This window comes from Xyrauchen texanus, chromosome 7 (genome assembly GCF_025860055.1).
Source record: "Xyrauchen texanus isolate HMW12.3.18 chromosome 7, RBS_HiC_50CHRs, whole genome shotgun sequence".
In the NCBI taxonomy this organism is placed as follows: domain Eukaryota; kingdom Metazoa; phylum Chordata; class Actinopteri; order Cypriniformes; family Catostomidae; genus Xyrauchen; species Xyrauchen texanus.
In genome coordinates, this window is record NC_068282.1 from 4,480,817 (window position 1) to 4,492,658 (window position 11,842).

Consider the following 11,842-nt stretch of genomic DNA (forward strand, 5'->3'; position numbering starts at 1 on the left):
GCACGTGGTAAGTTGTGTGTGGATCGCGGAGGGTAGCATGAGTCTCCCTGTGCGGAGTCTCTGCGGTGTCATGCACAGCGAGCCACGTGATAAAATGCGCAGATTGATTGTCTCAGTAGTGGAAGCAACTGTGACTTGTCCTCCGCCACCCAGATTGAGGTGAGTAACCGTGCCACCATGAGGACCTGTAAAGTAGTGGGAATTGGGCATTCCAAATTGGGAGAGGGCGTTGTGTCAGGGCGGAGGGCAGGGCTGGGTCGTGATTCTGCACACCTGGCCCCAATCAGGATAATCAAGCCTCAGAAAGGTATAGGCTACAGGCCAACCGAAGATAGCAGTGCGACAGAGTGAGATATTTATAGACAGCTGTCCGACAACTGTGTGTGTTTGTCTTTTTGGTTCAGTTTTATATTAAACTATTATTTATATCGTCAAGCCAGATCTCACCTCCTTTACATTCTTCCCCTTTACACAGGTGCCGAATCCCGGGAAGGAGGAGGGATGCACCATAGTGGAGTTCTTGCCGCTACCATCCACCCCAAAGGAGCAGCCGCGGCAATCCGCTGGAGAAGCGCAGCCACCTGGAAGTGGAAGAATGGCCGCCGACCACAAGGGGAGGAGGGGCTCCCAACAAACTGCCTGGAGCGGTTACCTCTGCCAGGGAACCGCTACAGTGTATCGGAGAACCGGCGAGTAAGTGTTTTTTTTCCTCTCTCCCTCCATCCTCTCTCTGCCACACAGTGTTGGCTTTTCCCGCTTTTTAAAAAATTTAAATTTTTGGTTAATTTGGCATGATCACCGTTACGGCGTGTAGGTGCCACTTTTTTTTTTTCCCCCCCTCCCCTTGTCCTCTCCCTCATCCAGGTAGACGGGGATGACCTGCCGGCAGATGGGGCGGAAGGCACGCCCCTTCCCAGAGAAAACGTGTGTGTGTATATATATATATATATATCTCGTGTCTAGAAGGGATCCCACTCTTGTCAACTACTCGTGTATGCACATTCTGTTAAGATGCTTTGGCCTGTGCTTTTTTGTTCGCATTTCAGCGTATTAATGATTGAAAGCATTAGAAATGTAATACCAATAATATTACATTATTATTATCATAGTGTGACTACTTGCAAATAGTATCTTTCTAACACTATGCAAATAGGCTCTGCCTAATTAAGAAATCCTGTTGTCTTCTTGAAATCTCATAGTGTCCCATGTTTCTTGGATACAGTAATATTTTGACATAATTTCATTATTATTGGTATTATTAGCAATTCATGAATTAAACAGCCTTTGGCAATATCTAATGACCGAAAATAGCAGACGTAGAGCTAAAAACATAAAATGTATTATGTGAAATATATAAGAGCTTGAATTGATTCAAAAAAACTGACTGTTCGTCATAACAATCTTTCACGAGTGCTTCTCGTTGCTGTAAGTATCTCGCGAGATTAACGAGAGAGGGTTCCCTTATAGACACGACCTTTCCTCGTTCTTCTTCGCAATGAGGCGCGTAAATATGACGTCGTCATATACGTCAAAGTGCTTCAATGATGAAGAATCAAAACATGACATTTACACGAACTGTATGTATGCTCTTCGCATTGTTTACTTATTTTTTGTTATGATACAGAACCGAAATGTAAGACTGCTGTGTTTTCTCCTTTATTTGTTGCAGGGAACGTCTTCTTTCTTGTTTACAATGCTACTAGGCAACTCTTTAACATCCTTTATGTTTCTAGTTGTCTATAACGAAGTTAATTCTTACCGCATATATACATACGTGTGTGACAGATCTGTAAATAATCGTTGCGTGTAGGTTAAAAGTGACTGTACAGACGTTGTAAACTTGCTGAAATGGTCGAAATGGTAACCGGGATTACAGCTTGAACCAGCAGATCGGTGTATTTAGAGACTGTCGACAACAAATGATGATTAGTTATGTATTCATTTGACATGTTAGTTGTCACATAAGAGTTTTAAAGGTACACACATTAATTTCTCTCCCCGTCACCAATAACTCGTCGGTTTGCTTTTAGATGCAATAATATTTAGTCCCATTTAGTGCCACTCGGTTTATAATTAATAACCCCTTTTTCAAACCAGTGCTCTTTCTTAACAACAGCATTAAAGTCTTTACTTTTCAGGCAGAAACAAAATTACCTTTTTGGTTGCAACTGCCAATGGCGATTGAACTTGCTGCCCCTAAACTTTACAAGTAAAACTGTATTCTGCATTATAAATTCAAATGTCACAAAATGTTATGAAAAATGAATAATTTAGCCATTTTGGTTCGCTTCCACAGTGCAAGATGTTGCAATTCCAGCCACCCGACTCATAACTCACTTTAATTATCTGTAATGAGGTTCAAGGAATGAGGAAGCGGGAGACAGCGATTCACTTTTATTGACAACAAAAACAGCTTAAATGTGCAGCTATGTAGCTTGATATAAAATTAAAAGTTGCAAAATGGCAGCAACACACACACGCGCGCGCGCTTGATGGTCTCCTCTCCTTTAAAGCCCCAATCACGCCTCACTGAAACACAAGACAGTTGGAAATCATTCAACACTCATCTCCCCTGCTTTACTCTCCACTCTCGGCCATGCCTCCACATTATCAAAGCCAACTTTTAATTGCATTTGGCTTTCTTGGAGTGTTAATTTTAGATCCTGACTCGAGGTGTTATTTGAACAGCCCCGTTTTAGACTACAAACAAACCTCACCGCAATGCCTTTGCGTGGAGTTAAGAGAACTACAGCAGCCACAGTAGTGCTTTGAAGCCATACCATTGCCATTTGGCTTTGCTTTAATAGCAGAAGTCTGCAACAATCTTTCTGTTTTTCAGGAGTGAACTGAAGTGATCTGCTGGCCGGTCCACCTCCTCCAGAATAATGCACTGCCATTAAACATGGGTGGCAGCGGATCCAAAAGCAAAGGAGTCTGGCCTTTTACCAGTACAGGACCTGGAAGAGAACCTCCTGGTGAGGTCAATGAACAGTGTTTAGCCCGATTACGTGGCTCAAAGAATGCAACACCATTTGTATTCACAAGGAGAAGGTAAACATGTAAAGTCTTTAAAGTTGTTCAATCAAATAAGAGCAAAACCTCACATTTTTGTGATCATACATGTAATTGATTTGAATATTCCATGTTCAATAAGCTTAATCAAGAGCATTTGTAGCATAAATGATTACCACCTCAAAAAATAAAATGATTCCGACTTGTCCCTCTTCTTTACAAAAAAGCAACATTTTGGTTACAGTGAGGCACTTGCAATGAAAATGAGGCCAAATACTGACGGTTTCAAAATTATTGCCACAAGACGTAAACAATGTGTGTTAACCTGATTTTAGTGTGATTAAAATCACTCACTAACCTTTTTTATAAGGTTGTCATAGCGTAATTCCATAAACCCATAAGTGACAATTTAAAGCTGAAACAAATGATTAACAATAAAGTGCTTTCATAAAATCTTTTATATTATTAGAAGCATCACACTTTTAAACCCTCCAAAATGTGTCCCCCCATTCACTTCCATTGTATGTGTCTCACTGTAAACTCCATTTTTTTCCCAGTCATTTGTTTTTTGTGGTAGTCAACATTAGGCTAAAAATGTTGTTGAATGAACCCAGAATATTTAAGTAAACATAAAATTGACCATTTTTACTTAATACATGTTCCTGATCTTATTGTGGACAGTTAAAGTATATTAACCAATAAGGTCATAATCTAACATTTCATGAGACAATCAAATCCAAAGTCCTGTCCTCCATTTTTCCTTCACTTGGAAATGTCACATTACAGAAGTAAAATGGATTGCAACTTGCAAATGTCATTTGATGTTGACTTTAAATCTGTAATACCAGAACATTGATCTAAAAGTTACTTGTTGAATTGGGTCATTTGTAGTTACATAATGTTGTTGTTGTTGTTTATGGTTGCAGTTCCTTGTATTTTGATGAAGATGGAGATCTGGCTCATGAGTTCTATGAGGAGACTGTGGTGACCAAGAATGGCAGAAAGAGAGCCAAGCTAAAGAGACTCCAGAAAAACCTCATACCTCAGGTGAGATATAAACTGATGAGCCAAAACATTATGACCACTCACAGATGAAGCGAATATTGTTGATCATCTCCTAATAAGGTCACATGTCAAGGTCTGGGTAGATTAGAAGGTAAGTGAGCAATCAGTTCTCATAGTCAACGTGTAGCATTTTAGGCAAGTGGTCATAATGTTCTGACTCATCAATGTACTGATAATTTGTAGATCATTCAGACCGCATTATTGCAGCACAGCTAATAAAAAAGAAGCAGGTGTCTGGAGAGACATGTTCAAATCTGATAAATCTTTTATCTAGTTCACTTTATTGTCCATCCACGGCTGAATTTTCTTTGGTCTCGACAAAATACACACTTACTACACACCAAAACAATACATTTGTAAAACCAATACATACAGTACCAAAAAAAAATACAAAATGTATCTAATTAAAATTAAGTCAGTAGTGTGCCCTTGAAAAATCCTAAAAGCTTCCTGCTTTTCACCGAAAAAACAGCCAGAAGTGAAAATTCTCTCATTTACTCACCCTCGTGCCATCCCAGATGTGTATGACTTTGTTCTGCAGAACACAAATGAAGATTTTTAGAACAATATTTCAGCTCTGTAGGTCCATACTTTTAAATTTACGGTTAAAAACTGGCAGCCAGAAATTCACCATAAAAAGGTGACATGCTTCAGGATTTACAGGATGTCATTTTGATGCCTGTATATTTTACGGTGCTTTACCGTTTATATTACTAAATGATATAAACTTAAATACTTTATAAATTGAAAAGCAGATTTGTACAGTTTCAGAATGATAAAAGTATTGTTAATCACCGTAGTAATTACTGAAAGGCACATAATGACATGAAGTTCATCTATAGGGACCATTCCAAGACCAATGACCAGTAATCATGTGGAGACAGTGCTCAGTGTCACTCACACAAACATTAAACACCATCAGGGTAACACAAGTGAAATTAAAATAATGCAATAAACATGAACTAAACCACATCAGATATAACACAGAACACCCCAATGTAGATAAGTGATTTTAAAAATAAGAAGAAACATAACTATTCCCATGAAATGTGATGTCAAGCAGGGAATTCTGGGAATGCCTATCATTGTTTTTTACCGTAATTTTAACATTAATTTACCATAAAAAGTACATGTACTTTCTTGTTAAACATAATATAAATGTTTACCGTTTAATTATATGGTCAAATAATATTTTTTACATCTGTAAAGGTGATTTTTAGTTTTTTCTTACCATAAAATGTTATGTACATGGTACATGTATTTTCTTTTTAAATATATTATCATGTTTTACCATATATTTTAAGGTAGCTATCCATTAACCAATTAACGTTTTTGTTTTACTTAAGTATTTTTACAGTCTTTTACCATTAATATTACAGACATATTTTACAGTGTACATAACATTCAACAGGGTCCAAAACTTTGAAGCTCCTAAAAGCACATAAAGGCAGCATAAAAGTAATCCATATGGTTAAATCCATGTCTTCAGAAGCGATAAAATTGTATGGTTGAGAAACAAATCAATATTTAAGTCCTTTTCTTAAGTATGCTTAAGTACTTCTCCTTTCACATTCTGAAAGTGAGTGGGATGGCATGAGGGAGAGTAAATGATGAGAGTTTTCATTTTTGGGTGAACTATCCCTTTAAGGATTTCCTTGTGTTGGACATGTTGGTTTTATAACTATGTTTGTTTGTGGTTAAAGCTTTTTGAATAATTTTTATATTTCATATCTGCAGGGAATCGTTAAGTTGGATCACCCGCGAATCCACGTCGACTTCCCTGTCATCATTTGTGAAATATAAGGACACAGACTCCGTGTTTGGGAATTGCTGTAGATGCACCATAGTCATTCTAAACTTCCTACACCCTTCGGTGTTCATCTGAAAGGATGGCCCATGGCTCTCTGTTACTCCGTCCTTCACATGGCTTTGACCAAAAAAGATGAATCACATGTACTGATTTGGGTTTTGGTGTCATTATATATAGCAGACATATGTCTTCTGTGATGTACAGCACGGTATGCATGTATGCAAGAGTGTGTATGTGAGACACTAAGAGCAATGCAGGGACTGTAAATAAATCAAATGTGTTTGTTGATGTTGACCATTTGCTGTGTGTTCATTGTTGTATTATATATTATATTATTCTGTTGTAAGACTGCCTCTGTTTGTTGGGCTTCAGCCCAGATCTGCGTTTGTAATCATTTGATGTAAAGTAAATTATTAGTTGACATACTTAAATAAAATAGTTAAGCAGATTAAATGCTTTTATTGAGTAAAAATAGGCACAATGAGCTGTGATCGAACTGTTTGTTAAGAATAGTGCTTGCTAAGGCAAGAATCACTACTGTTATTTTTTATACTTGGGTTTAAGGATTTGAACAAAAAACCTAACCATGAGTATTACATTTTGGCATGTAAATTCTCCTCTACCATTTGTACTACAAACATGAATGATATTGCAAATCACATAGCTTGTTGAGGAGATGTGTACGTTTATTTATTTTATGTGATTGGACATTTCTGAATCTACAGAGCGTGACTAGTGTAGTCTGATTCCCGAACAAATGACTCCAATGAGCCAGTTCTTTAGAATCTATACTTCGCAAAATACAGCGCTACTGGTGTAGGCCGATTCAGCAAATGGCTCTTATGAGCCGTGTTTTTTAGTGAATCAAAAACACACAGCATGACCAGTGTAGTGCGGTTCACAAACAATCGACTCTTATGAGCAGCCGCTTTGTAGTAATTTAAAATACATTAGTCTGAACGGTTACTGATGCACAAGTTTTGACTTTCTCATGTCCAACTCGAAATTAAATAAGAAATGTTACTGTGTTATGTAATGTACTGGAGACTTGTGAAACTTCAGGCAGTGAAGTTACTGACTGGATGTTCATATCACAGTGTGTAGTTAAAGATACACATGACTTTTGTTGTAATCAGTGGAATTTTATAAAAGAATAAATGAATTAAATATATCATCACATTTTTTTGTTTGTTTTGAATTTTTATTTAATATACAGCCTAGTTAGCGTCAATTATTGGATTGCATTTATGGCTCATTTTTACAATAATTTGTATAATTATTATTTTTAATCTGATGTGATAAATGTGCTTGTTGAAATCTGAAATTGAATAATTTGGCAACAGACTGCTGAGGGTAATAAATTAAATAAGAAATGTGTTTGTCATTTCCAAATAATTAAAAAGTACTAAAAGATTTGTCAATGGAACTGTAAACTCCCTAAACTAAATAAATAAAAAAAAAAACACATCTGTCTGTCTGAACTGAATTCAGTCGTGGACAGTCCTCATCGTTAGCTCAAGTTTCACTTTTCACCATAATGGTAACTCCCAAAAATCCAACATAACAGAAACTCTTCTATATCTCCACATAACAAAACATTAAACACTAACTTGCATCCCCCTTTATATTTAGCTTGCATAAAAACACACCATTTTAACATTTACTCTCCCTGTTGAGTCTCACGCAGAGCATACTGTTAAATGGAAATCACCTGCTCGGTTCTGTCGATGCTACACCACAAAAAGTATTCATGTAATCCCAACTCAAATGGATTAAGTAAACTTCAATTTAAAAAATTTAAATGGATAGAATGTAATACAATTTTTCACACTCAAATTTAAAAGCTCACCATTCAAACATACTGTGGGCTACTTTTGTTGTTGTCTTAACTTTGTAAACTTGTAATTCTGGTTCTGTTCACTCTAGCTCACTTTGAAAAGCCTCATTTTATTCCACTAGATGGCAGCAATCACTAGAAATGTATTTTTCTCTATCACATTCCATCACAATATACAGATTGGAAATGTAGGTGGCGCTCTAACGCATTTTAGCCCTCACAGATGTGCTCGTCCATAGACATTCAGTCTAATTTTCTGTTCATGCACCACTCCTATTGTTTCATCAAATATCTCGGCCTCTGAGTGGACTAGAAGCTCAATCTAGGTGTCATTAGAAAGCTGAGATCATCCCTTTGTGAAAACATATTTTTCTGATGATTTGTTTAGCATGCTTTTCCTTCTGGATGGCATATTTTGATCTGGACATATAAGATATAACATTGGATTATTCAGCCAAGCAAGTAAAAAATAGCTCATTGTTTAGAAAACTCCCCAAGATAAAAGCAGATATAAAGTTCTTGGCTACTTAGGGCTTACAGCAGTAGTTATCGAAGCATAAAGAAACATTTGCATTTGATGACTTACAGAAATCATATTTCAATTATTGATTCTTTTGAAAATCTTTCTAACTGTTCATATTGATATATAGCTTGTCCATTTAGGTGCTATGTGAAAGACTTTTATTTTCATATAAATATTTCTACCCCATTACCTTTAGAGGGTGTTCATTTTTAACGTAAATATTTTGAGGCCTGTTAATATAAATGCAGAAGTGATGGTTATCTCTGAAAAGTTCAGATTCTAAGCTTTCAAAGTTTTTTTTTTTTTAGTTTGCGATCGCCCATCCCTGCTCAGAACACCATTGCAACCACCTAGCAATACCTAATCAAACACCCATAACACCATAGCAACCACAATGCAATGCCTGGACAACCACCCTGAGCACCCTAGCATTGTGGTAAGGAATTTTGCACAGGCAACCGTGACACACATTTTTTCTATGTTCTAGATGATTGTAGCTATATATTATTGTATATGAATAGTACATTATGTTTATATAATATAATATATACAGTACATATCTTAGTATATATGTTGTATGTATTCGTTATATAATATACTGTATGTTTAATATTAAAAAATATGTATTTTCAATTTGTTTTGAACATTTCTTTATCTGGGTTTAGGTAGTGTGCAGTTTCCTCTCCTGTAAATCATTTATTTTGGCTGTCTATTCTGCACTTGCCTGGCATCAAGAATTTTGTTGTGGTACATGGTTATATGTCAGAGGTTAAACTCTTTGTAATGTGTCCTCCCTGCTTTGAAATTCACCACTGGGAGGCTTTCACTCCCATTCAGAGACTTCTGCTTCATCAACATGGTGATAGATGTATTATCGGAGCCAGCCAGGCCCTCAAAGGTACATTTTATTAGAAACAGATGCCTAGCTTGATGTAAATGACTTCACACTGGGAATGTTGGAACCACCAATGTGAATGAAATACAGGATGCCATGTCTGTGCACAATCACTGATAAGACTGAAAGAGACTAAGCTGCTGGAGGGACTACTGTGAAATTGTGATGACACTCATTGAAGGTTACAGTAGCCCTCAGGGGCTGTTCTGTATGTGCAAAGATATTGTTAAAGGGATAGTCACCCAAAAAGATACATTCTGTAATAAACTCACTCTTATGTTGTATAGAATATATTATATTTTTTGAGGGGATTGGGGGTGACCCTGTCTGGGAAAGCAAGCCCAAAATAAGTGAAAATGAGCATCCTCAAAGCCCCAAAAAATGCATCTGTATTGTGGAAATAAGCACACAAACAATTGCGACCCGCAACTGCCCATATTTATAAGCAACTTATAAGCAAAACAAGCCCAAAGTCGCTTATGACTCAAGTGATCTCGACTCCCAAAAATTACCCAAAAAGCATGATAAATGTAGTTTATGCCAATTGTGCACAATATTCCAAGTCTTCAGAAGCCATACAATTTGTGAGCAACAGATTGAAATTTGAGGCGTAGCTCTGAAAATCCATTCTCCATTCCACGTATCTGAATGCACACAGTCGGCTTCGACACACACAAGAACCAATGGTGTCAAAACCTCCATTTTTAAAATCTTAATGCGAACGCAAATAAGGTTTTAGATCAGGCCCGAAACATATTTTACGCAAGTATGCGTACTCTGATGTGAACACTCATGCATGTATGAAGATGCTTAAAGAGACAGTTCACCCAAAAATGAAAATTCTCTCATAATTTACTCACCCTCATGCCATCCCAGAAGTGCATGACTTTCTTTCTTCAGCAGAACGCAAATGAAGATTTTTAGAAGAATATTTCAGCTCTGTTGGTCCATACAAGGCAAGTGAATGGTTATCACATAAAGGAAACATAAAAGTAATCCATAGAGTCCAGTGGTTTATTTCATGTTTTTGAAAGCGATATGATAGGTGTGATTGTGAAACAGATACAAATTTAAGTCCCTTTTTACCCTAAATCCCCATTTTCACTTTCACTTTTACACTTTCACACCTGAAAAAGTCTGAAACAGACTTCTGTTTCTCACCCACCCTTATCACATCGCTTTTGAAGATATGGGTTTTATCACTGGAGTCATATGGATTACTTTTATGTTTCCTTTATGTGATTTATGAAGCTACAAAGGTCTCATAACCATTCGTTTGCATTGTATGGACCTACAGAGCTGAAATATTCTTCTAAAAATCTTTGTTTGAGTTCTGCTGAAGAAAAACAGTCATACATCTGGGAAGGTTAATAATGAGAGAATTTTCATTTTTGGGTGAACTGTCCCTTTAACAAGCTTTCTTGAGTTATTGTGGCAGTAACAAACCTCAGTAGTCAAGGGGAAATAGAGCAGTGGGGATTTCTTTAAGACTGCAAGGGAAGCTCAGCTTCCCCTATAATGTCAAAAAAATAATGGTCAAATATGTACTATGGTGTAAACAATTTATTGACTAAAAATGCGTTAGAACACGTTCATCTCGAAGACGAGTTCGTTCAGAATCAGCTACATTACATATAGCAGGTCGGCTGACTCGATTTACTTCTCATACATTCCCGTAGCGTCAGTGCATTTCCCTGTTGAAGCCGAGCGTCCATTGACTTCAATGGGGCTTCTATGAACAGTTTTTTTCAGTGCTCCGAAAATAGACGGTCATTGGATAAATGCTGCGATTATGTCCCGCCCACGGACGCTCAGCGTCTCTGGGGGTGAATGAGGAGTGGGCTGGCCCGGACTCCGGGCTTCCGCGTGATGATTGGAGGATCTGTTGAAAGACTGCATCTCCTTTTGATTGACAGCGAATCTGTACTATAAGAAGTCACTGAAGCTATTTCGCGCTCAGTCCCATCGCGGATTTCTCAAGTGTAGTCGAAAGATAAACTGCTGCAACCTATTTCTTTATATTTGTTAGGCGAAATTGCTAGTCAATTTGCATAATACATTTCACACAATTATACACCACATTCCTTGTTTCAGTTTTACCAAGTTTAATATATTTTGTTTTAGAGCCGCTCGCTTCGTTCGTTCGTTCGTTCATTCATTCATACAGTAGGCTAGGCTAGCGTCGTACGGGTGAAACTGCGCACAATGGCAGACGGTGCTAATATTGTCGACCTGATTTTGGCGAAGCCATTTGAAAGTCTTCCTTACGAGGAAAAAATTAGAATTAAACAGCAGGGCAGATCAACACCTACGATTGATTTAGTGCAAAAAATAGGGTAAATAAGTTTATAATGTAGGCCGAAAATGAGCTTCCCCTCTTTGAAAGACCAGCAGCCGCCACTGCAATAGAGTTACTTTCAAAAGTTTGTGCCTTTAAAATGAATGTGTTATTATCTGGTAAATTTCTATAAATATATTGACTTTACCTTATTGCTCAGCAACATTCTCTTCAAACTGTTGTTCTGCCATGACAGTAGTTCACCTGAAAGAGAAAACTCACTGTCGAAGTGGATAGTTCACACTAATTTCGCTACAGCACCCCCTGTGGCAATGTTGAGAATGCAACGCGTATTTGCGTTGTGTTATAAATTGCGGTCTGACACATCTTTGAATGCAACAACTCACAAAATCGAGCTCACA

At 37.3% G+C, this 11,842-nt stretch overlaps 1 protein-coding gene across 1 annotated transcript; it reads left to right on the forward strand.

Annotated features, from left to right (window-relative positions):
- Positions 1–1,453: 1,453 nt before the first annotated feature.
- On the forward strand, positions 1,454–7,319 carry tusc2a (tumor suppressor 2, mitochondrial calcium regulator a). The gene is made up of 4 exons (XM_052129743.1): positions 1,454–1,577; positions 2,840–3,051; positions 3,939–4,059; positions 5,815–7,319. Exons 2-4 carry the CDS (start codon positions 2,903–2,905, stop codon positions 5,878–5,880), a joined length of 336 nt encoding a protein of 111 aa, XP_051985703.1. The 5' UTR covers positions 1,454–1,577; positions 2,840–2,902; the 3' UTR covers positions 5,881–7,319.
- The last annotated feature ends 4,523 nt before the right edge of the window (positions 7,320–11,842 follow it).

What these genes read in the sequence shown, in the direction of transcription:
- tusc2a (XM_052129743.1), top strand. Translation starts at nt 2,903, where the DNA reads ATGGGTGGCAGCGGATCCAAAAGCAAAGGAGTCTGGCCTTTTACCAGT. An exon ending in TTTGTATTCACAAGGAGAAG is followed by an intron (nt 3,052 to 3,938) that starts GTAAACATGTAA and finishes TTATGGTTGCAG; the next exon opens with TTCCTTGTATTTTGATGAAG. An exon ending in AGAAAAACCTCATACCTCAG is followed by an intron (nt 4,060 to 5,814) that starts GTGAGATATAAA and finishes TCATATCTGCAG; the next exon opens with GGAATCGTTAAGTTGGATCA.